Genomic DNA, 26,995 nt, shown 5'->3' on the forward strand with positions numbered 1-26,995 from the left:
ACTTCCTTTTGACATCAGAAAATGTTCAGCATTTCAATCAGCACAGAACTGGGGGAAACCAGTGGGACCCAGGTTCACCTATCTACTGTATGGAGAGGTCTGGCCAGAAGTGGTCTGCATGAAATTGCGGCCAAATATCTATACCTCAAACGTGGAAACAAGGCTAAGCCACTCATCTATGCACAAAAACATAGCAACTGGGGTGCAGAAAAATGGAAGCAGGTGCCTTGGACTAACGAGTCAAAATCTGAAATATTTGGCTGTAGCAGGAGAGCAGTACAATAAGAAGTATCTGCAGACAACAGTGAAACATAGTAGGGGATCCTTGCAAGCCTGGGGCCTTCTCGTCCGACATCAGTGCCTGACCTCACAAATGCGCTTCTGGAAGAATGGTCAAACATTCCCATAGACACACTCCTAAACCGTGTGGACAGCCTTCCCAGAAGAGTTGAAGCTGTTATAGCTGCTAAGGGTGGGCCAACTCAATATTGAATGACTGTGATGCCATTAAAGTTCATGTGCGTGTAAAGGCAGGCATCCCAATACTTTAGGCAATATAGGGTGTATATATACACACACACACACACACACACACACACACACACACACACATACTGTACATGAACAATGTGTAGACAGCAACGCTATCATTTTCAGGGTCAGCAGGTGACACCGGTATCTATGGGTAAAGAAAAACTATTACTTGTAAAGGAAAACTATAGTCTCTTGCATACATACATGTAAAAATGATAAACATGAAAATGAAATGTTTGAAGCCATAAATGCTTAAACCATGTGCAGACTGTGCACCCTGCCTATTACGATTGCACAACGAATTCAATATTTCTCCCGCTCATTGTATAATTACAGAACGGGTCTGCATCTTATAAGGCTATGTGAGCTTTATTCAAATGTCATTAAGGGCCATTCACACAATCAGAAACATATGCTTTACACCGCAATTCACTTTGAATGGCACTCCAATGCACATTAACACAACATACCTGTGTTTTAGCGCACCACAGTGCACTTCAATGCATGCGGTCGCTTAAAAGAAAAGTTTGAGCGGAAGTAATTTCTCGTGCGTTGTCGCCTATTTAAAAATCAATGGTTATGCTAATATAACATCCCAAAATGCACGATACAGACAGGGGCGGACTGACCATTTGGAAACTCTGGCACTGCCCGAGGGCCCGGGGTCAGTAGGGGGCCCCATGAGATGCCCATGGTACCTTTTTCATAGGCTTTTTTGAGTTTGGGCAAGGACACAGGGGCCCCATGATCCCCTATTGCCCGGGGGCCCCATGAGTTGTCAGTCCGCCCGTGGATACAGATATGTTGCAGCACATCTGCTGGTGCAGCACAATACAGCAGCAAACTGATTCTAAGCAGCTAATCACACTGCCATATATATATTTTTATCGTGTGTGTGTGTGTGTGTGTGTGTATGTGTATGACTGCATTTACAAATCTGTTTATGAAACACAAAAATCAAAATATATGTGATAGTAAACAGGTGATAACAACCCAAGTATGTACTTACTAAAAGTACACTATATTGCCAAAAGTACAGTATATTGTCTGCCTTTACAAGCACATGAACTTTAATGGCATCCCAGTCTTAGTCCATAGGGTTCAATATTGAGTTGGCCCACCCTTTGCAGCTACAACAGCTTCAACTCTTCTGGGAAGGCTGTCCGCAAGGTTTAGGAATGTTTCTATGGGAATGTTTGACCATTCTTCCAGAAGCACATTTGTGAGGTCAGGCACTGATGTCGGACAAGAAAGCCTGGCTCACAGTCTCCGCTCCAATTCATTCCAAAGGTGTTCTATTGGGTTGAGGTCAAGGCTCTGTGCAGGCCAGTCATGTTTCTCCACTCCAAACTTGTTCAACCATGTCTTTCAGGACCTTGCTTTGTGCACTGGTGTGCAGTCATGTTGGAACAGGAAGGAGCATGAAATTATCCAAAATGTCTTGGTATGCTGACGCCTTAAGAGTTCCCTTCACTAGAACTAAGGGGCCAAGCCCAAAACCTGAAAAACAGCACCACACCATAATCCCCCCTCCACCAAACTTTACACTTGGCACAATGCAGTCAGACAAGTACAGTTCACCTGGCAACAGCCAAACCTAGACACATCCATCAGATTGCCAGACAGAGAAGCGTGATTCAATACTCCAGAGAATACGTCTTCACTGCTCTAGAGTCCAGTGGTGGTGTGCTTTACAACCCTGCATCTGAGGCTTTGCATTGCACTAGGTGATGTAAGGCTTGAATGCAGCTGCTTGGCCATGGAAACCCATTCCATAAAGCTTTTTACGCACGGTTGTTGTGCAAATCTGAAGGCCACATGAAATCTGGAGGCCTTTAGCTATTGACTCTGTGGTTGGAGACTTCTACACACTGCGCTTCAACATGCGCTGACCCCACTCTGTCATTTTACGTGGCCTACCACTTCCTGGCTGAGTTGCTGTTGTTCCCAGTTGCTTCCACTTTGTTATACCACTAAGAGCTGAATATTTAGTAGCAAGGAAATTTGGATGGACTCATTGCACAGGTGGCAACCTATCAGGGTACCACGCCTTAATTCACTGAGCTCCTGAGAGCAACCCATTTTTTCACAAATGTTTGTAGAAGCAGTCTGCATGTCTAGGTGCTTTATTTTATACACCTGTGGCCATGGAAGTGATTGGAATACCTGAATCCAATGATTTGGAGGGGTATCCCAATACTTTTGGCAATATAGTGTATATGTTATATCTTCTCTTTGCAAACTTTTTAAAATACTCATGACACTTGACTGTGGATATTAAATAATTCTACAAGAAGCGACTTACATTGGTATGGCTGTAGTTTTTCAAAATGGAACCATCTTGGCCATCACAATTTACCCCACCAAATCCAGCTATGCTTTTAAACTGAGCACCTGTAGAACAAAAAGTAAAGCAGTAACATTACAAACAGGCTGGATAACAAAACAGGATTTTTGTACTTACCATAAAATCCATTCCTTAGCATTCATTAAATGACACATGCTCAGAAGTAAAATTAGAAACAACCGAGTTATACTAATGCCTGGAGGAGGAATTGGATGCTGGTAAACAAGCAGGTATAAACACCCCCCCCCCCCCGCATCAGTTTAGTAGAAAAGCATTAATACGAACAGATCTCACACAAAGTAGCATTGGATCCCCAATGTCATCCCTGCCCTCCAATGTGACCAAACACAGGTTGAGACTGAAGTTGAATCCTTGGCTACACTAGCTGAGGAATGACAACTGTGAAGAGATAATACACAGGAGGGAGGAGAGGTTCTGAGTTCCTCCTGCTACCAATGGAGAAGCAGTTTTCTGTGGTCCCGGGCTCCCCGGTAGAACCTGGAACCACCTGGGCAGCAGCAACTGTGATCTTGATTTATTGATTTTTATAAACGTACATTTATAAATCAACAAATCGTTGAATCAAAAAAGTAAGCCGTTTGGATTTTGTTTTTATTCAAGCAGCTTTTCTCTAGACATTAAGGGCTGGTTCACACCATGGTGCAGAGACATCAGTTTTTCTGCATGCATTCTGCAAGGGCACAACAAAATCAGTGGTTTTCTATGTGCCCTGTTGAAAACACAACACTAGTATCACGTGCAGATTTTGTTCTGCGCAGGAATCTGCAACGTGTATAAAACTCATTGAAGCGTGCATGAAAATTGATGTAAAATGATGTCTTTGCAAGTGAAATCTGCACGTCAATTTCCACCAGTTTTTCTGCAAGTAAGGTGTGAACGAGGTCTTAATATGAGCACTGTGTTTAAGCAATTATAGTTTTCATAAATCCCTGGTGGATACACAGCAGCTGTAGGCTAGATAGCACACCTGAGTTACATTTACGAATTGTCCTCTAAATGTATATAACTGCCGTTTTGACAGTGCCAGTATGAATGAGGCCCTAACTCCAAGAAACAGATTTTACAATAAGTACAAAAATTCTATTTTCTTTATCATTCATTAAAGCATAACTAAAAAAACAAATTATATATATGCTTCACATTTTAATTCTCAATTATTTCATCCTGTTCATTAAACCTCTGTGGACATTTAGTCCCCATAAACGTCTTCGAATTCTCATCTGTATTCTCTTCCTGTATGCCGACATCCACAATTCATACTGCTCTCTCCATATCCAATTTGTAGTCATCTATTCAGTTGCTGAGAACAGAGAGTGTTAAGTGATGAACCAGGGTGAACATATCCCTGGCATCCCTTTAGAGAAGCATTTTCCTCCCTGCTGGCCACTGGATGATGCAGACTTGTGTAGTGGTGAACTGTTGCATGATTACCGTTCAAAAGCAGGTCTGATAGAATGTAATCAAGCAATTGATATGCACACCGTATTCAGTAGCTATAGGCTACACCAGTTTCCAAACTTTCTAAACAATGGGACAGATTACTGTCCTTCAGGCTTTAGGAGGGACAGACTGTGACCAGTGGAAGTAGAAAATGCCCCAGTGTCAGTGGGAATAAACAATGCTCAATCATTGGTTTTAGTGGAAGAAATAGTGGCTCATTCTTGGTATGAGTGGGAGGAACAGTGCCCCATCAATGATGTCAGTAAGAGAAATGGTGCCCCATCATTGGCATCAGTTGGAGAAGTCTCAAGGGCAAGATAAAGGCAAGCAAAGGGCCACATCTGGCCCCCAGGCCAGTTTGGAGTCCACTGGTCTACACCATTCAGTGGCCAGTTCTCTCCCAGAGACCTGGACATATAAAGGGTGCTTGGGATGCGTTCTTTCACTCTGGCTCACGCTGAACAACAGTACAGTAACTAGGGGCACTACAAGGAACCACCTTTGAAGTACTTTTTCAATCAGCAGGAAGCTGGTTGTTGCCTGGTATGAAGAGCAAGAAATACTGGAAGAAAAAAAAACAGCTGCAGCTACAGGGATGCACCGAGGATATGTACACATTTTCAAATAAAAAAAAATATTAACCACTTGATTGCCAGGCCTTTTCTGACACTTTTGTTTACATGTAAAAATCAATGTTTTTTGCTAGAAAATTACTTAGAACCCCAAACACACACATATATACACATCTACATACATACATATATACACACATACATACATATACACACACATACGTATATATACATGGGCAGCACAGTGGCTAAATGGTTAGCACTTCCGCCTGGCAATACTAGGGTCGTTGGTTCGAATCCCAGCCATGGCACCACCTGCCTGGAGTTTGCATGTTCTCCCTGTGCCTGCGTGTGTTTCTTCCGGGGTACTCCGGTTTCCTCCCACACTCCAAAGACATGCTGGTAGGTGAATTGAATCCTGTCTAAATTGGCCCTAGTATGTGTATTGTAATTGTCGGCGCTACATAAGTACCTGAAATAAATTTTATATATATACACATACATTTTTTTTTTTTAAAGCAGAGGCCCTAGAGAATAAAAATGGTGGAATTTGCAATTTATGTCAAACGGTATTTGTGCAGCAGTTTTTAAAACACAATTTTTTGGGCACTTTTTTTCATTTAAAAAAAAACAATACATAACATTTTTTTGTAAAATATATGATTATGTTACTCTGAGCAAATAGATACCAAACATATCATGCTTTAAAATTGTGCATGCTCATGCAATGGAGACAAACGTGAACACAGGGGGAGGAACAGGTGACACTTTAATATTCACACTGTTGTGATTTTTTTTAATCACTTTTATTGCTGCCAGAAGGAATGTAAGCATCCCTTGTGACAGCAGTAGACACCTGACAGGTACTCTTTATGGATGGATCCCTCCTCTACACTTAAAAGCATTCAAAACCAAGATAAGCGTAAATGTCAGGTCACTGATTAAGGGTTACTATAGTGGTCAGCTAATCAAGCATTTGTTCAGCTGTCCGGCCAGCCGATAGACGCGAAGACTGGTTGCTTGGGTCACCTGGGACAGGGGAGCCCCGAAAGAGCAGCGGAAGGGGGGGGTGCATGCAAGACGTCCCCCCCCACTGCTTGTAAAAGCAACTGAGGGGCTAGCTAGCCATTCCAATTGCTTTTACAAGACTGTCAACTGTTGGCTCTAAAAAAACAGAACCGGGGTAATGACTGCAGCTATCGTCCCGGTACAACCACTTGAAGACCGGCGAAGTACAGGTACGTCGCTGGTCCGCAAGTAATTAATACACTGGAGTTAGTGAATAATGCTTTTTAACCGCCTCCTGCCCGCCATATAAGGTAATGACGGCGCACAGCGGTTCTCTCGTTCTGGGAGGACGTCATATGATGTCCTCCCACTCTAACCACGCATGCGCGGCTCTGGGGGTGCACAGTGCAGCTTGTGGTGGTGAGCTGTGTCCCTCGGACACTGCGGATCACCGATCAACGGAAAGAGCCGAAGATATCGGCTCGGTCATGTGATCAGCTGATGCCGGTAATCGGCATCCCTCAGAGGGGACATGTACACCGATCATCAGGGCACTGATGATCAGTGTGCCCTGATGATCAGTGTAGCCCCAGCAGTACCACCTGTCAGTGCCCAATGCCAGCTGTCAGTGCCCATCAGTGCCACATATCAGTGCCTACCAGTGCACATCAATGCCACAGAGCCCATCTGAGCTGCCTTTCAGTGTCACCTATAAATGCCAGTCAGTGCCGCCTATCAGTGTCAGTCAGTGCCACCTAACAGTGCCAGTCAGTGCCGCCCATCAGTGCCATATACGAGTGCTGCCTTTAAGTGCCCATCAGTGATGCCTGTCAATGCCCATCACTGCAGCCTCATTAGCGCACATCAGTGAAGGAGACAAATCACTTTACAAAATTTTAACAAAAAAATTAAGAAAAAACTTTTTTTGTATTAACAAGTTTTATTGATTTACACACACACACACACACACACACACACACACACACACACACACACACACACACCACGTTGAAAGAGAACAAAATAGAAAGAAGGAGCACATCAATGGTAAAATCTGCATGGTTACAAACATAACGTCACATAGCTACAGTGGGGAGGCTATCAGAACAGCACAGATGGAGAAAGATGGGAAGGGGAGAAATTATCCCATGGGTGCCACACTGCCTTGAACACAGCTGTTGAGCCGGAATGTATAGCAGTCAGGTATTCCATCTGTCGTACATCAGCAATAATTTTAAACAAAGTTGACATCGAAGGCAGTATAGTAGATAACCAACACATAGGAATGCTTCTTCTGGCCGCAGTCAAAATATGTGTAGATAGTTTCCTGGACACTTTGGGAATACCTGGGAACAACAAGCTCAATAAAAAGTATAGGGGCTCAAAAGGGAAGAGAGGTATGTAATAACAATTGTAAAAAAGACAAAACCTTTTCCCAAAAAGGGACAATGGATCCACAAGTCCAAAAAATGTGGAAGAGGGAGCCAAAGTCTTTCCCACAACGCCAGCAGGCAGAAGAAGCATTTGGGTTAAAAGTACGAATAACCTCAGGGGTTTTGTACCACATCATCAGAATTTTGTATGTATTTTCTTTATAAACCACACAGACAGAAGATTTAGATGCGTTTTCCCAAATTTTCTTCCACTGTGTTAGATCGATGTCACATTGCAAAAACTGGGACCACTTGCGCATGTAATGGTGAGTGTCGTTAGAGAGGGGGGTAGTGTCCATTAAGAGTTTGTATGTATTGGAAATTATACCCTTTGATGTGGGCCCTGTATACATAGACGCTCAAAGGGAGAGGGTTTCCCAAGAGTCAAAGTGGGGGACATAGTGGAGAAAAAATGGCGTAGCTGAAGGTATATATATATAAATGTTGGGAGGGCAGATCTTTTTTCTGGAGGTATAAGAATGGTTGCAACGTCCGAGTAACAGGGTGTACTAGGTGGCACAATTGGAAGAGCATGGCCTTGACCAAAGGGAGCATCCTGGACACAGCCAAACTATCTGGAAGATTGGGGTTAAAGAGGATATTAGTCAGTGGAGAGCAGTCTGAGATCAGTGCAAACCTGGTCCTACATTTCCGCCAAAGACTCATGGAAAATTGCATGGAGCCGAGGAAGAGACGACGAAAAGGGGCAAGGTCCACTGCCGAGGATGACCAGAAGAGAGAGCAAGGATGAGTCTGAGTCAAATGTAAGGACTCGATCTCAGTCCACAGATTGGGAGGAAACTGGGTGGACCATGACGGAATGAAATGGAGGTGAGTAGCATAATAGTAGGTCACGATATCCGGTGCCCCTAGGCCTCCTCTAGAGCGCAGAGACAGTATGCTGCGTACAATTCTATGCCGCTTATTATGCCAGATGAAGTGTAGAAGGGATTTCTGGAGGGAGTGTAGTTTGGACATGGGAACAGTAATGGGTAGAGTCGCAAATAAATATAAAAGTTTGGGTAGTACAGTCATCTTTATGACGTTGATACATCCCAAGAATGATAAGGGTAGGGTATCCCAAAACTTTAAGGAACAGGAAATAGCTATAAATAGTGGGGGGAAATTGGCATCATAAATAGAACTGTAGGAAGAGGTAAGATTAGTACCCAAATATTTTAAAGAATGGGTGCACCATCGATATGGAAGAGAGTCTTGGAGGGATGAGAGGACAACTGGTGGTATGTGGAGTGGGAGCACTTCAGTCTTGGATGTGTTAACCTTGTAACCCGAAAGAGTCCCGAATTGTCGTAAAAGTTTATGTAATGCTGGGAGGGAGATTTGGGGGTTCGAGAGAGTAAGGAGAATATCATCCGCAAATAAGCATAGTCTGTATTCACGGCCATGAGACATTACCCCTTTTATGTCAGGATGGGCCCGGATTGCAATAGCCAATGGTTCCAAACAGAGGATAAACAATAGGGGAGAGAGTGGGCATCCCTGCCGCGTACCATTCAACATCTGGAAAGGAGGTGAAAGAAAGGAGGCTAGTCTGACCTGTGAGGAAGGGTAAGAGTAAAGAGCTTTTAAAGCTGCCACGAAAGGGCCACAGAAGCCAAACTTCTCCAAGACCATAAACATATAAGGCCAGCTGAGGCGGTCAAAAGCTTTTTGGGCTTCTAAGCTTAATAAAATAGTGGGGATGGAGGACCGGTTAACCAAGTCAACCAGATCAATAAATCTTCTGGTATTATCCGCTGCATGTCTGGCAGGAACAAAGCCAACTTGGTCTCTGTGTATGAGCTTGGAGATGAGCCTAGATAACCGATTGGCTAGGATCTTAGTAAAAATGTTGTAATCAGAGTTCAGTAGAGTAATAGGACAGTAATTATCTAAGATAGAATGTCAGGTTTGGGAATCACAGAGATATATGCACAGGAAAAGTCAGCTTGGGGGACAATACCTCTGAAAAAATCGTGATAAAGAGAAAGAAGATGGGGAGCTAGGATACCAATGAAGGTCTTGTAATAGTAGTAGGGAAGTCCGTCTGGTCCCAGGGCTTTGCGTGATCGGAGATGTTTCACTGTATCAAATAGTTCTTCATATGTAATGTCAGCGTTGAGGGCCGCAATGTCAAAAGACGATAGCTTTGGCAATAGTAGGGGATTGAAAAACCTATCAAAAGAGGTTTCTGTAAGAGGAAGATGGAGGTCTGAGGTCAAACAGTTGTAAAGGGACTCATAATATGAGCCAAAAAGGGAGACCATCACACGAGGATCGTAAGTAGGGCTCCCATTCAGCTGGACAAGATGGTCTGACAATGTAGAAGGGGACTGTGCTTTAAGTCTATTGACAAGCATTCGGTAGGGTTTGTTAGAGAGTTCGTAAAATTTCTGCCTGACCCAGAGGAGAGATTTTGTGGACTTACAAGCATCAAGGGTTTTGATTTGATCACGTAGGAAGGTCACTTTATACAGCCTAGAAATAGACGGCTTTGCGAGAAGTCTACATTCAGCTAGGGTTAACTGGCGAACTAGGGTAATCCTGGCATGCTCTGAGGATTTCTTCAGGCGAGAACCCATGGAGATACAAAGGCCTTGAAATACCGCCTTGCGGGCTTCCCATACGGTCGAGGTAGATGGTACAGAGCCTACATTGTGTTGAAAGTACATATCAAGTTCCTGTGAGAGCTCAGCACGGAGATGTTCCGTAGTTAAAAAGGACTCATTGAGACGCCAATGGCCTGATTTTGGCATAACATTGGGGAATAACAAATTTAAGGTCAGGGAAGCGTGGTCAGACCATGTAATAGGGTTGATGTCAGAGGAAACTAGGAGCGGAAGAAGAGGAGCTGAAATGAAGAAATGATCTAAGCGGGAGTAGCAGCGGTGAGGTGTGGAGTAGAAGGTGAACTGTTTGTGGGTAGGATGTCGAATCCACCAGCCATCAAAGATGCTCCCTGATCAATTTACAAAAGGATTTCGAGGAGGAGCATTGCCGCTTCGAAGGAGTGGACTCGAAGAGGAGCTTCTTATTCTTCTGCGGTGAAAGGATTAAATTAAAAAGTCACCCCCTATAATCATGTGTGGAGCGGAAAAGGGGCCCAAATTGGCGAGAGTTTGTGTAAGGAATTGTAATTGATCTGAATTCGGAGCATAGAGATTCAGCAAAACAAGGGGAGTGTCGCCAAGCATACATTCTAGGAGAATGAAGCGACCATGATGATCGACCTTGGAGGAGACGACCCGAAGGGAGTAATGTGTCCGGATCAGTATTGCCACTCCAGCCTTACCAGATGGGTCAAAGGCCGAATAGGATTGAGAAAAAACCTTGAGGCAAAACGAAGGGAGCCTGCTGACTTAAAATGAGTCTCCTGGACAAAAATAATATCCGCTCGAGGATCGGAATTCCTTCAAAGCCATCCACCGCTTCTGAAGGGTTAAGGCCTTTGACATTATATGACAGAAGTCGTAAAGCCATCACAAAATGACAATGAGTATGGCACATGTACCAGCAGAAAAGATAAATGAGATACAATCGATGAGACAAAACAGAGAACTAATAATAGACAAACCAAAAACATTGCAATAAAGAACATAGATATCAATAAGGATATGGACTTGGGAGAAACATCAATACCCAAGTCATCCAGTCAATTGTCTGGACGGGATCGGGGGCAACAGGACAACCGGAACATATCAGTTGCCAAATCTGGCCAGAAAAGTATGACATACGGGGGACCCAGCACAGGAAAAAAGAAAAAGGAAGGAGGGGGTAAGGATACAACCTCGAAGTGCCCACATAAGAACACCGCAGAGAAGCATCAAGCAGGCACGTCGCTGGAACGAGAAGGACGAGGACGTTGCGGAGTACGTGAAGGACACTTCCGGCCCCTACGAACTGGTGTCCAAATCTTGTTGGGGGTAGCGGAAGGACGAGATGGAGAAGGCGGTAATGAGGAACTGTCTTCCGGCAGAGGAGGTAGTCCCAATTGCTTCAGGAAGGAGTGCGCCTCAAAAAGATCACGTAGAGTAACTTGGGAATTATCTTTGGAGATGACCAACCTGAAGGGAAAACCCCAGCGATAGGGGACACGGTGGTGCTGGAGATGAGTGGTGAGTGGCTTCAGCGCTCGCCGTTTAGCCAGGGTAATCCGAGAGAGATCACAAAAGAGCTGAAGCCTGTCCCCTTTAAATTCCAGGGATGGGATGTTGCATACAGAGGCTAACAAGGCTTCCTTGCTCTCAAAACAATGAAAGCGGACGATGACATCACGTGGTCTGGTGCAGTCAGCAGGTCTGGGACCTAATGATCGGTGGGCCCTGTCCATGCGCCAATCTGCTTCTGGGAACAAGGGAGCGGTTGAGGTGTAGGACAAGAGATGTCGGCGAAGTTGGGAATCAACAATAGATTCAGACATACCGCGAATGTGGATGTTTTGCCGGCGTTCCCTGTTTTCCAAGTCCTGTTGTTGGAGCTGAATTTAGGACATGGTGTGCTTCAGATATGCATTATCTTCTTCTAAGACATGGACGTACTGCACCAATTCATCAAATTTATTCTCCAATTGATCCGCACGTTCCCCAATCTGCGCTATTTCTCCCCGAAGATCCAAAGCCAACTTGCTCACTTCAGCGGATATAGTGGCGGTAATATTGTGTAAAAAAGGCCTGCAGTTTTTCCTCCAGCGCAGATATTGTGACAGTAGGTGACACATGAGGATTGGCAGAAGCAGGTGGTGAAGGGCTCAACGGAGAATGCACTACTGCCCCCCCTACAGGGGTCAGGGGCTCGGATTCCTGGGGACACTGAGGGTGTGGGGAGGTTGGCTGCATTGCAGAGGCAGCTGCTGCAGTACCTCCAGCCACCACTGGGGGTCCACCGGAGCTCGGTCGCGGCCCAAATTGAGTCCGGGGATTGTGGCCTATGAAGGAGCCGCTGCAACAGTGACGGCCGCGGTTCATGTGGCGGCGGGGAAGGAGGCTTCCAGCGCCCGATCTTCTCCATGATGAGGCTGGAGTCTGGAGAGCTGGGTGCCCCACTAATATGACTCACCCAGGGACGCTTGTGGAGCAGCAATGCGCCGTGGGTGAGTCTCTAGGGCCGGGAGATGAGTGGAGTTCAGGAGGATGCGCCATCAGCGTTCCCGGCCGCGCATGCGCCCCCAAGAAAAAACTTTTTTTCCCCAAAATTTTCAGTTTTTGGTTTGTTTAGCTAAAAATAAAAAACCCAGAGGTGAATAAATACTACCAAAAGAAAGCTCTGTCTCAAAAAAATGATAAAAATTTCATATGGGTACAGTGTTGCATGACTGCGCAATTGTCATTCAAAGTGTGAGAGCGCTGAAAGCTGAAAATTGGCCAGGGCAGGAAGGGGGTAGAAGTGCCCTGTAGACAAGTGGTTAATAATACACAATGAAATGATTATGACTTAGTACTTCTTTAGGGACACAGGAACAGGAGTAAATCAGAGACAATTGGGATGTCCATAAGCAGTCACACTATGTGGTGGGCAACAGGGCCCACATTATAGTATAGAAACTGGAGGTAGCCAGCAGCTCAAAGAGCTACATGCAGGACCGTACACCCAAAGCTTGCACAAGCTGAGGCCTGAACATCCCCCTGGTAAAACTTAGACAACATACGAACAGAAGACCAGTTGAAAATCTGAGAACATATATTGAAGCATTTACAGTTCTAGTAAAGAGCACCTTGACAGGTGTTCTGTACATCATCTTTGTGTTGAGTAGGGAGTCATCTATTGGGTGTACACTGCAACTGCACCTGTTTTTATTTTTCCCTTCGACAACAGGAGGAAATGTCTCAAATTTAAGAATAAAATTTTCCCATAAACCACTACAGCCATTTCAGCTTCCAGAACATCAGTGAAAGTCTCCTCCATTCTCCCTTTGATACACATATGCCTGTAAGTTCTTTCACTGTGTTTCTTAAAGTCACATACATAGCTAGAACACATCTCAATGTATTCAATGTGATTTCTAGGTAGCTTTGTAAGAAATGTGTCCTTTGTATGCATTTGTTAAGAGACATGTACAAATATATTGTAACTTCAGTTTATGTGATTGTATTGAAGTTTTACAGAACTATTTACAGAAGTAAATTCAGTTTTGGAATGAAACAACACTCCTGTCAGTTTTGTTAGCTAGTTGTCTGCTAACCGTTAGTAGGACAGCATAAGGCATACATATACAGGCAAAGACAAGGGAGCTTCACAAGTAAAAAGGCATCTGTACACAGGTGAAAATAAAGGAGCTTCAATTAAAAGTAATTCACACAAAAACTGTACTTGGGACTGTACTCCACTTTAAATTTATACATCATGGATTCATATAGGAGTATGGACATTCTGCATCAAACTTCAGAGACCAGGTCTCACATGCCTGGCTCTTGATATTCAGTGGATTCCAGCAGATCATCAGTCAGCTCTGTAGGCCTCAGAGTAAGAGCAAAGGCAGATCATGGAGAAGCCTTACACACTCAAAAAGAAGCTGACTTGATGAGGCATAAAGCAAAGCTAGAAGCTAGTATTCACGTGTTTCAAACTCAAAGGGCAGCAGAATCAGCAAAAGCTACGATATATGAAACTGCAGCTGGTTTGGGAGGTGATCCGCTCCAAGACCCTGAGGAAATAACTCATGATTCAGTGCAAAGGACTCAGTAATGCATACAGAACCACGCTCCAGATGAAGTTACGACAGTGTATGCTTCTGTCAAGACTAATCTTCAACACATTCCCACAAGTTTCTGACTTGATATACCGATAGCCCTCTCCAGATATGCCTGTACTGTCCCCTGCTTTTCACATTAACTCAAACTGTCCCAGCATCAAGTGTATATGTTCAAGAAAGCAAAGATGATGTTAACCCTCAGCATCCATCACATGACATGCGTGATCATGTATCCTTCTTTGGAAATGGCCTGTTAGGATCCTCAGGGGCAACTAATCTAGCAAAGCACCTATTTTGGTGAGAATTAATGAGAACTGGGCTACTAACCTTTGACGATTGCCCAAGAACTATTGGGCATAGAAAACATCTTTCCAAGGCATCACCAGAGATCTGAATCTTACACCTAGAGAGGATCAAGATCTACCAACAAAGTGGTTTGGGTCAGTTATCTCAACAGTCCAAAAGAAACAGGTCTGTACACATTCATGATCCAGATGCTGCAGTTAAAATGGTATGGCAGAGATTAGATGACTGTTATGGCACCCCTGAATCCATTGAGGATGCTCTGTTGAAGAAACAAATACTTTCCTAAAATATCTAACAAAGACAACCTAACGTTAAGAGAACTAGGTGTCATGTTATTGGGAGTCAGTGCAGCCAAGACCGAATGCCACTTACCAGGATTGGGATACCTAGACACAGCATGTGGGATTAATTGAAAAGCTCCCATACAGCCTGCAAGTTAAGTGGATTTCTCAAGGCTTCAAGTACAAGGAAGCGCATCATGTCTTCTTCCGACCATTTAGATTCTTCAAGTTTGTCAACCAAGGAAATATTAGAAATGACCCAAGCTTCATATTCTTGATGTGCAGTAACCAGATATCAGCAAACACAGAAAAGATAGGAGCAAAGCATGGCCAACAGACCATCAGTGCCAGTCAGAAAGATAGAGGTGTCAGTCATTGATGCAGATTTACATCTCAACTCTGAAAAGAAGTCCATGGACGCAGACAGTCTATGCCCAATCCATAAAAAAACCACCCACTGTCAAAGTGTCATGGATTCAGAAGCAAGCACATCAATGAACGCAAAGCTTACCTAAAGGAAAATGCTATCTGCTTCAGATGTTGTGCATCCAAACACATTGCTAAAGACTGCAAGGTCAATATAAGATTCGGAGAGTACAGTAGTGACCAGCATACTTTGGCGCTGCATCTAGGTCCAGCCCTCTGGGCAACAGGGACTCCAGTAACCAACAAAAAGCAAAGTGGGGAGTAAGATGAACCTACCCCATCAACAGTTGGATCCAAGTGTACGGAGGTATGTTACATAGGTTGAAAAAAAAAAAAAAAAAGACAAGTCCATCTAGTTCAACCAATAAAAAGTGGAAAAAATATATACAATCCTATACCCACAGCTGATCCAGAGGATGGCATAAAAAAAACCCAATAAAGCTTGACCTAATTTGCTCCAAGGGGAAAACAAATCCTTCCTGATCCCCCCAAAAGGCAATCATATATTCCCTGGATCAACTATACCTAGAATTATTAGTATTCAGTTATATTGTGTACATTTAGGAAAGAATCCAGGCCTTTTTAAAAACAACAGAACCAGCTTTTGAGGGAGCGTATTCCACATTTTCACCGCGCTTACTCCGTATCTGGAGATGAAATCTCTTTTACTCCAGATGTAGCGCGTGCCCCCTTGTCCTCTGTGATAACCTTAAAGTGAATAACTCTACACCAAGGTCACTGCATAGAGCATATATATTGTATTTATACAATTTGATCATATTCCCCCTTAACCACTAGCCTACAGGGCACTGTCACCCCCTTCCTGCCCAGGCCAATTTCCAGCTTTCAGCGCTGTTGCACTTTGAATGACAATTGCGCGGTCATGCAACACTGTACCGATATGACATTTTTATCTTTTTTTGTGACAGAGCTTTATTTTGGTGGTATTTAATCACCTCTGGGTTTTTATTTTTTTCTTAAACCAAAAACCACTGAAAATGTTTGGAAAAAAAAAACAAGTATTTTTCTTAGGTTTTTGTTATAAAATTTTGTAAATAAGTGATTTTTCTCCTTCACTGATGCGCGCTAATGAAGCTGTACTGATGGGCACTGATAGGTGGCACTGATGGGCATTGACAGGCATCACTGATAGGCACTGAAAGGCAGCACTCATATGGCACGGATAGGCAGCACTGATGTGTGACACTGAAAGGCAGCTCAGATGGGCACTGATATGTGGAATTGATGTGGCACTGAAATGTGGCACTGGCAGGTGGCATGGATGAGCACCAAGAGCTGGAACTGATGGACACTGAGAGGTGGCGCTGCTGGGGCTACACAGATCATCAGGGCGCACTGATCATCAGTGCTCTGATGATCTGTATACATGTCGCCTCCGAGGAATGCCGATTATCGGCTCTTCGCTCCTCACGAGCTGTCAGCGTGTCGCTATATACTCAGGTCTGAGGATAGCTCAGGGCTATCAGTTGGAGACAGCTCCCAGTGTGGGAGAAGGAAAGCCTCATCAAGGAGCCAGAAGACCCGGCCAGAACCAAGAGAAAGAGGTCTCCGTTCAGCTCCTACTAGAGAACCCCCATCCATAGGCCAGAGGTGGGCCATGCAGCAGGGCACTGCGACTAAAAGGTTAGAGAGCCAAGTATCCAGGAGAGGTACTGCAATTGAAGCTTATGAGGCAGGTGGCTCGGCATTTTCCAGTGGATCTTTTGCTTAAGTGTGGGAAGTCATTCATTTGTGAACTTCTGCCTTCTTTTAAATAAAAGTGGGCTACGAGGCTCTAAAAGTAGTTCCTATCTGCTGTGGACTCACTATATAAAAGCATCTACCATGAGAGCGAATTACCCCATTTCACAACAGTAATGGTCAATGTCATGTAGGCTTTATTATGAACAAATATAAACCATCTCCAAGACCAGCCCACACAGTGCCACATTAAGAGTTATGTGCAGCAATTCTGTCAGTTGAGCTAGCAGAAGTAATTCTTGCAGAAATGGACTGAGCCAGATGCGGTTAAATATTACACGGATAGCAAAATTGTGTTAGGCCATATTCACAATACCTCTAGAGGATTTTATGTGTATGTCTCAAACAGGATAATCCACATAGAAAATCTACTAATCCAGATCAGTGGCATTATTTTACCACTAATCAGAACCCAGCAGATCACGGTACCAGACCAATTCAAGCAGCTCACCTGAAACATACTAACTGGTTCCCAGGCCTAGATTTCTTACATCATACAGATATGAGAAAGTCACCGAAAGCTAAGGTATTTGACCTTATTGAACCAAAATCTGACAGTGAGATCAGACCTGAAGTGACAGCCTTGGCAACTAAAGTGCATGAACATCGATTAGCCTCACATAGATTTTTTAGATTCTCAAGATGGAAGTCCTTGGTGAGAGGTATAACAACACTTATTCACATCAATAAATCCTATTCCAGCAACACTCAAAAAGATATATGGAAAGGTTGGCATTTTTGCAAAAAGTTATGCCGGCCATTAGATTTCTTGCAAGCAGAAACAGTCATGATCAAAAGTGTCCAACAAGAGATGTTTTTAGAAGAGAAAATCTCTACTTGATGAAAAAAAAAAAAAAAATCACTGATCAAAGCTCAATGATCAATAAAGATGGACTAATCAGAGTAGGAGGACATTTGTATATTGCATGTATGGCTGAGAATAAGACATACCCTCTTGTAATTTCAGCCAACCATCACAAGCCACTCTCGTAGTCAGACACTACCATGAGGAGGTAGCACATCAAGGCAGTCATTTTACCAGGGGTGCACTACGCTCAGCAGGTTTATGGATCATTGGAGCTAAAAAGAACTAATTTCTAGTGTAGTTCATAAGTGTTCTCATCTGCAGGAAGTTAAGAGGAAAGGTGCAGGGACAGAATGTCAAATCTTCCAACAGACTGACACTGGAAGCAAGAATATTTGTCATCCCTCCAAACAAGGAAAAAAGTAGAAAGAGGAGAAAGCAAATGCTTCAAAAAGAGACCTTGTTTTGTTGAAAGACCCTCAAGCAAAGTGTAATGTATCCTAGATTGTAAGCTCCAAGGGACAGGGCCCTCCTATCCCTCTTGTATTGAACTGTATTGTTGCTGTATTGTCTCCCGTTATATTGTAAAGCGCTGAGCAAACTGTTGGCGCTATATAAATCCTGTATAATAATAATAATAATATATGGCCAATGGATCTCATTATGTAAGCCATTCCCAGTGGTGATGGTAAAGTTTGCAACGTAGAGGATAAAATCATAAATCAGGGGACTGCTAAAGTATAGAAATACTAGAAAAAATGCTACAGTGAATAGGTGGATCACCCCTATGTCGTGACTCTGTCTTATTTTGTAGAGATGTGGGTTACAACTGAAGAAAACTATAGCATAAAGAAACAACCATAAAAAGGAAAAGCCGTGAAGTAACGAGTTTAGATAAACCCAAGCAGATTAGTTCAAGGTACAAAAATGTCTTTATTTTAAATCTCACAATAAGGTAAAACCTTGCAAGGAGAAAAAACAAACACCACAAATATTAAAAGAATCAACAATTCGGATTGCGATATCAAATGGCTACTATAGTGTACCAATCATCATGAATATACTCTAATCAATAAAAAGTAATCATTACCCTGTAAAGGAATCACAAAGTAATTGAATAACACAGGTCTGCAACTAAAAAGCGGTTTGATTATTTTCATCTAATTTCCATGTATTTTGGTGTGCTGAAAACAAATAAAATATTCAAAAAACTCCTAGACGTCATGATTTGCCACAAAATGCAAAATTGTCTTCAAATTTATAAAATGTTTTTAATTTTTGGTATTTTTTTTATATTATGGGGTTTTAACCAAATTTAAAGTCCAAATTACTATGAATTCACATAAGTGCATTTAAGATATAAAATGCCAAAAAAAAGTTAAAGGGGTTGTCCGAGTTATGAAAAAAAAAATATAGCACTGTAAACCTGATGGTCAGCAATATATACATAAGCTAAGCAAGTTTTAGGGGAAAAAAAAAAATTCTAATTTCCCTAGTTCTCTTCTGGCCCTTTGTTGTTATTTGCAGGTAAACAATATCTGCCCCTCCCCCCCTGCATAGGGGGTGAATACAAGTGCTGCTCTGAGTGACATGTCTGACTACTGGGATACTCAGCAGCATGCTGTATGTGTAAGCCTCAGCCCTGAGTCTGTGCTTCTAATGGTAGAAGGGGTAATCTTTCCTGAAGAATCCAGTGAGAGGGAGACACAGGGCAGATAGAAGCAGCTCCGGTCAGTGCAGGGGGGCGTGGCCAGCACTGTGACATCTCGTGTACAGACACAGAGCTGCTCTCTCCTGCAGTCCACACTTGTGCATGAATCATCATCAGGTTCTTGGTTCTAGGCTGTTCACACTTTTTCATCACAGTTCGTGTTAGCTCGTCATTCTTCAACAGTTATGTTATGGCTCCGCGAAAGTGTATTAATTCGCCAGACAGTTTGTGTTTCATCTGTGGTGAATATACAGTGTTGAAGCAACAGCAGAATGTTACAGACTTTGTGAAAAAAGTATACTTTGCATACTTTGGACTAAAAATTGGAGATCAAGATAAAGTTTAGGCGCCTCATAAAGTGTGCAAACGGTGTGTTGAGGACCTCCGAAACTGGTTCAAGGGTAAGAAAAAATCTTTCCGTTATGGGATTCCTATGGTATAGCGAGAGCAAAATAACTATATATATATACACACACACACACACACACACACACACACATATACATACATACATACATATATACACACACACACACACACTCATAAAGCTCAAAAATTAAGTTGTAAAACAATTGTTATAGAGTCATCAAGGACTGCAGGAAAATACATGCCAATTCCAGTGGAAGTACAAGTTGTCATAGATGTAAGACTTCACGTTGAAAAACAAAAAGTAAGCCGTTAACATAAGTAATGACCTGCTTGGAGAAGAAAGTGTAGATGGGAATCTGAGTGATATAGGTTCCGATCATCCTATACTTGAAAAATACTGAGGGACATATGTCTAGTCCACAGGAACACAATTCAGTCAATCCAGCATCTGTGAAGATCTGACATAGAGGTCAAATATGGTGTTATAAGGCAGTCATTAAACATTAATCATATGCTGAAGATCAGAGACTGTAGGAAAAAAAACATGTAAGTTCCAGCTGAACAACAAGTGATTATAGATGTTAGGCTTCATATAAACACGACAGTATGAGCAGAACAGCATGATGGAAATATGGAGGCAGCTTCAGTTGAAAACATACGTTGTGAGATCTTAATTGCGTCACTCACCAGTGATGTATCTGATACTTCATGACTTGGTGGTGGATAAAAGATCTCGGATGTACCTCTGTCTGTTGCTGACTGCTATGCGATTCCCCGTGGAGGCCTTAAAGTTGTCCCTGGGATTGCTTTGGTGCAGGGAAATGGATATTGTAGAGCCGTGTGAAGCCACGTGTTCAGTTCCGATCCAGTGTGTTCACATGTCTGTGAGGACGCCTTTGGACATCGCTTCCAGGTGTGATGACGTCATTACATTGACGCGTTTCATCTGCCAGTCACCGCAGACTTCATCAGAACAAGGAGGGGTCTATGGGATGCTGCTTAAAAAGCCCTCATACGTCAAACAGTGGTCGTATAGCTCCCTCTAGTGTTAAATTGTCATTACAAAATAAAACCAATTTAAAACTAAATTCGTGTTTTACTCCGAGAAAAAGGGGAGAAAACCTCAGAGTATGGCATTCAGCTTGTGTAAGAGCATAATTCAAACAGTACATTATAAATGCAATATAAATATGTACAATATAAATATAATATAATACTGTATTCACTGGTAGGTAGCAGTTTGTAAGAAATGTGTTCACTGTGTGCATTTGTAAAGAGACATGTACAAGCATATTGTAACTTTAATTTATGTGATTGTATTGCAATTTTACAGAACTATTCACAGAAGTAAATTCAGTTATGGAATGAAACACAACGCTGCTTCTGTCCGTTTTGTTAGCTAGCTGTTGGCTAATCGTTAGTAGGACAGCATAACAGAAAGGGTGAAACCTTATTCTTAAGCCTACAGGCATTGTATGATGATTTGCTGGAGCCACCAAAAAATGGGTGGAGGGGGAGTAAATGGGGGGGAATGAGAAGTAGTGTTTCGGGAACACTTATTGTGTAGCCATCTCCTTTGATTTGGAGTTTATGTATTGAATACTTTTATGCTGACATCTAGTGGCAATCTAGTGTAGCTACAATTTGTTATTACTGCATTCTGAAGTTGTACAATCCAATTTACCTGCATGTTTGGATTAGTTGGTTTAGATAGCTAGACCCCTCCCTTTTTCATGTTCCTTCATTTTCCAGCCTTCATAGTTGGCACAAGGTGTATAAGATCATTGTCCATTTACATTTTTATTTGAATGGTGAACCTCTATGTACTGTATTTTACTAAATAAAACAACGTACAAAACAGTAAATGGACAGATTTCAAAGCCTTTCACAGTCTGCTATTTTCAAGGTTTTCCCTTGTCTTAAAGAGCACACTGCTTATAGAACCGTGCCTTGAGAGAGCACATGGCCAGTGCAAATGGCCACAACATAGACTCTGAGGTTTGCCAGCAAATAACACTGTTTCTGAAAAAACTAGGATCAGATCACGGTTTCTTGCATTAATGTGTCGGTTTGCACTTGTTGGAAGCAATTTCATCTACAGTTTGGAAAGCTGTACATGCATTGAAGTTACATACTATTGAACTGCTTGTGAACTAAGCTTGTTCTAACGCTAACGTGTCCTAAAGTTTTCCCTGCTGCTGAAATTGTTGCGCCGATTGTATTTGTTTCCTCCTTTAAACAAACACTAGGGTTTCTGCATAAACCCTCCACACGGATACAGCTCCACTATCCACATTTGCAGCAACATGTCTGAACAAGGATCTTTGCATTCTCATCAGTTGAACCCACTCCAGTCAGGCAGTGAGCAGTCCTTTTTGCTCCAAGCTGAACTGGATTTGCAACAGGGAGAGATAGCCAGACTCAAACACACAGTTAAGCCTTCTGGAAGCATAAGGAGAATTATAAGACCTATAGGGCAAAAATGTCTGACAATTTGTCTTGAATGCGGGATAGGACTGTGCAATGCATAACTGCTAAACAATGCACTTGAAAAAATAGAAAGAGCATATGAAGGTTATAAGAGACTCTGAAAAATACTCTTCTCTTCTATCTAGTATCAATGAAGAGAAGTCTATGCAAATCTTAGCTAAATTTACTGCCCTTAGCAAAGCAAGATACATTACATTCATAGTCAGGTCCATAAATAAATAAATAAATAAAAGCTATTAACATTTGTCACGCCTCTGTACAGCCTCCCCTCTGATGATGTGCCTGTAGCACGAAAGGCCTAAAGAGGAGCTGTGCAGAGCATGACGTCATTCTGCCACCGGAGCCACGAGGAGCCCGGCGGCCATCTTTAAAAGGAGGAGGGAGTATTATCATCCAATTTGATTACCTGACTGACCTTAAGGGGATCTCTGGATCTGAGCTGGAGCTCTCACTATATCCAAGCCTGATGACCAACCCTTAGATGGATGCCCACCACCTGGCTCATGGCAGATTAAATACCTAGGATGATCATTCCTACATGCGCATAATCCGTGCGTTTCTGGTGAGTGCGCACTGCTACTATTTGAGGCATTAGGCGCTGGAATTTTTCATCTTTCTAGAGAGCACCATGGATGCTACCTGTTTAATCTGATTGACTTATACATTTATCCAATTCTAATTTTGCTGCATTTCATTTATTTAGCGCTGCACTTTATTATTCTTATTGATAGGTCCATAAATATTGGGACATCGACACAATTCAAATATTTTTGTTAGAGTTGCTCTTTGGATCTCATCTTGAGAGTTGACAGCAACAGATTCCAAATGCAAATAGCACACTTGAAATGAACTCTGGACCTTTTATCTGCTCATTGTAATTGGGATAATGAGGGAATAACACACCTGGCCATGGAACAGCTGAGAAGTCAATTGTCCCATTACTTTTGGTCCCTTAACAAGTGGGAGGCACATATGCAAACTGTTTTAACTCCTACACCGTTCACCTGATTTGGATGTAAAAACCCTCAAATTAAATCTGACAGTCTGCAGTTAAAGCACATCTTGTTAGTTTCATTTCAAATCCATTGTGGTGGTGTATAGAGCCAAAAATGTTAGAATTGTGTCGATGTCCCAATATTTATGGACCTGACTGTAGATGCCAAGTTACGTGTAGATCACAATTACATGAGACCACATTTTGTTGCACAACATCTACCAGACAAGATATTCAAGATCCTCCCATTCAAGATGTTCCTTGCTCAGTTAACTATTGATATAAACTAGTATAATGGTAGAGGCTACAAAGGTGCAAGCTGTCTTTGCACAAAAGGTGGCAGAAATTGAGTCAGATGATTCCTGCAAGAAAGCAGAAATGAATGCAGATGTTGCCCACAAGGAAGCCCTGCAAACGGTAATTAGGTATAACAGAGGCAAGCTTAAGAATTGGAACAATCTGTTACAGCAAGTGAATTGAAAAATGCTGGTCTTACAAATATTAAAATATTCAATAAAGAGCACTAGGGACATGTCATAAGCCACAGCAGCAGTTCCTCAGTCACCTCTGATGCTCCTGGCAACATTGACACTCCTTTATAGTATCAGCCTTTTGGTACCAATTTGACAATTTATGAAATGACAAACATGTTATTCTTTCTACCCATCAAGCAGAACCTTTAGGATATAACAGACCATATGAGACACAGATTACAGAGAGACGATCAACTCAGATGTCTTCAGTCAAGCCAAACCACAACCAACTCATCAGTCTAATTTTTCTAACAGCAACATTACTCTAGAGTCTCATCCTGCCATAGCAATAAACTGTAAACCTGTACCTGGTTTAGGCACATTTGCCACTCCATAGTACCTTGCGCCACCCAGCTCTCATGTCAGACTTTGGCAGATACATGATACACTGTCAACTTACAAGCAATGGACTCACAAGGTTTGATGACCAGCCTGAAAACTACAGATGGTGGAAGTCTAAAGAAAGAAAATCACTCAATTCCCCCATCAGCACAGTCAGTGTTGATGGGAGAACGCCTCCCGGAGCACTATTGTATTCTGTCAGCGAGTGGGGGGCACAGGGAGCTTTCCTAGGCTGGCAGAATACAATGATTGCTGCTAGTGGCTATAGGGCAGTAATCAAATTCTAAAAATCCAACAGGCTGGTTGTACCCAAGTTGATCGATGGATCAAGGTGGGTACAATCAGCCTGCCCTTAGATGGATCAAATCTCGGCCAGTCCCTGCTGAACTGGCTTAGATTCGGACCATCTATGGCTGGCTTTAGCTATCTAGACACTGCTTGTGGTGTGAATCCAATTGTTTTAAAACTGCCATGCAACATACAAATAACTGGTCAACCAGGGGTGTATCTTTTGCGAGGCAAACAAGGCGCTCTGAGAGAGGCTGCGAGAGGATGCAGGCAAAAGCCGACTGTTGTTCCTGGACATATCCTTATACGTGGCTGAGCGCACCGCACAAGTACGACACCAGCCTTTCCTAATCATGTCTCCGGCGAAGGCTGGCTGCTTTCATGCAGGAGAGCTGTGAAGGTGAGTGCTAGAAGAATCTCTCTTCCCATATAGGGGGCACACAATTTTGGAGTTGCCTGGGGCAGCACAAACTCTAAATACACCATTATGATTTTGCTTGGTAGAGACATCCTACGAGTACATAAAGCATGTGAGCAAATAAATGGCTGGTTTATGCCCAAGGTACATGAGCAACATAATGGCTGGCTTATGCCTAAAGAACAGACCTAGGATGGGTAATCATTGGAGTTCATTGTGAACGTAAGCCTCAATCTTACATACTGGAAAGGTAAAACACTCAACTTTAAGACAGCAAATTTTCCAAGGATGAGGGCTGCTCTCTAAGATTTAGACTGGAAGGGAATATTGTCATCTATGAACACAGAATTTAAATGAGAATTCTTCAAAAAGACTGTGTGAACACGCTGCAAAATATATTCCCATGGGCAACAAGTTTAAAAGGCTAAAAATAAAATCTATGTGGCTCATGGCCAAAGTTAAAAAGGCTATAAATATTAAGAAAAGAGCTTCTAAATAATATAAAAATTGAAGGAACACTATCATCAGTTAATTATTACAAGAAATATAACAGAGTATGTAAATAAGACCGCAAAAGTTTAAAATGAATTGCAAAAGATGGGACAAACCACAAAAAATGCTTCAAATATATTATTAGTAAAAAGGTCAAGTCTGAGCATGTAGGCCCTTTACAAACAATCAAGAGTGGGTGACTGGGGACAAATAGAAGGCATACAAAAAGTGCATGTGGGAGCTATTGTCCATAATGGGGATGGTATTGACAGAGCCCCAAATGATCCTGCCTTTAGAATAAAAATCGCACCCGTCCTGCCCAGACCTGGCCACTTCTGCCTACAACATACTGTCATCTTCCCTGGACACACTGGTTCGTCTCTCTACACACAGAACCAGGCCTCACCTGCTACAACCCTGGCAAACAGATGACACCATTAGTCTCAAACTAGCATAGCAAAAAAATAAATCTCTGCAAGACTTCCCCCTCTACAAATCTGCCCTTCTCAAATACAACTCCTGCCTCCGCACTGCTAAACAAACCTACTACACCACTCTCATCAAAACCCTCTCATCCAAACCTCGTCAACTCTTTTCTACCCTTAATTTCTTACTTCACCTCCAGCCACCAACTTACTTACTGGCCAGGAGTAACATACACAACATAAAACTTAGTACTTGGTGGCATTGAAGAACACAGAACAGAAACGTGAATTCTTCAGAACGACTGCAGGCAAAACACACTGCAAAGTATATTCCCATGAGCACAAAGTTTAAAAAGCCAAAAATAAAATGGAGGTTCATGACCAGTTATAAATAATAGGAAAAGAGCTTAAAAAAAAAAATAAAAAATAAAGCTACACTATCATTTAAATGTTACAACTAATATAATAGAATTTGTAAAGAGGAAATCAAGGCCCCCGAAAATTCAAAACAAATGACAGATTGCAAAAGAGTATGACAAACCACCACAAAATTCTTCAAATAGATTAGTAGTAAAAAGGTCAGGGCTGAGCATGTAGGCCCTTTAGAAAATTTAGGATGGGTGACTGGGGACAAAAAGAAGGCACATTAAATACCTTCTTAAGTTCTGTGTATACAAAGGAGCATGGGATTCATCAATAGTATGTGTATCTGCAGGTAATTCTTATACGTTACAGGGTGAAAGTCACCATTCTGTAAAGATATATATGTTTGCAAATGTTTAATAAAATGCTGTTTTTATGAAATATCATTGTAGTGCCTAAAGAGTCCATGAGTTCTTTTTTCGATGTTGAACTAGAGCCAAATAAGCCAGGGGGAACTCCCAACATGACATTTGGCCAGCCTGCCTAGCCACCTCACAAAGGAAATTAGTATTTGGAGACTAGGTCAACCAAAGAATTGCAATAGTTCTTGGCTTACAAAGCATCCTATAGTGAAAGTCAATCTAGAATTTGGAGGTCCTATGAAGGAGGCCTCAGAACTCAAAGGGCACTTTAGAGTCTGCCTGCAGAGACACAGTTCCGTAGAGCTGTTTTAATGAGCTCCAGGTGCACATCAGCTAAGAAAAGCATAAATATATATATATATATATATATATATATATATATATATATATATATATATTAAAAAAACTAAAAAAAAACAAAAACACAAAAGCAGCTGTTAATATTTGTGAGAACCACAGACTAATGGAGGTCTGGTATGCAGCAACCTGCAGTTGTTGATTCAATACATCCACAAAGGTTCTTGAT

The 26,995-nt window shown here is 42.4% G+C and overlaps 1 protein-coding gene across 6 annotated transcripts in view; it reads right to left on the minus strand.

Annotated features, from left to right (window-relative positions):
* The window catches only part of LEMD1 (LEM domain containing 1), a 201,257-nt gene that overhangs the window by 94,809 nt on the left and 79,453 nt on the right, over window positions 1-26,995 (minus strand). For all 6 annotated transcript variants that reach the window (XM_089686357.1, XM_089686358.1, XM_089686356.1 and 3 more), the window contains one exon: window positions 2,840-2,928. In XM_089686357.1, the coding sequence (XP_089542483.1) occupies window positions 2,840-2,928 (89 nt within the window). The remainder of the gene's footprint in view (window positions 1-2,839; window positions 2,929-26,995) is intronic.

Source organism: Staurois parvus, unplaced genomic scaffold (genome assembly GCF_062004578.1).
Source record: "Staurois parvus isolate SC_StPar_1 unplaced genomic scaffold, SC_StPar_1.0 ptg000395l, whole genome shotgun sequence".
Lineage (NCBI taxonomy): Eukaryota > Metazoa > Chordata > Amphibia > Anura > Ranidae > Staurois > Staurois parvus.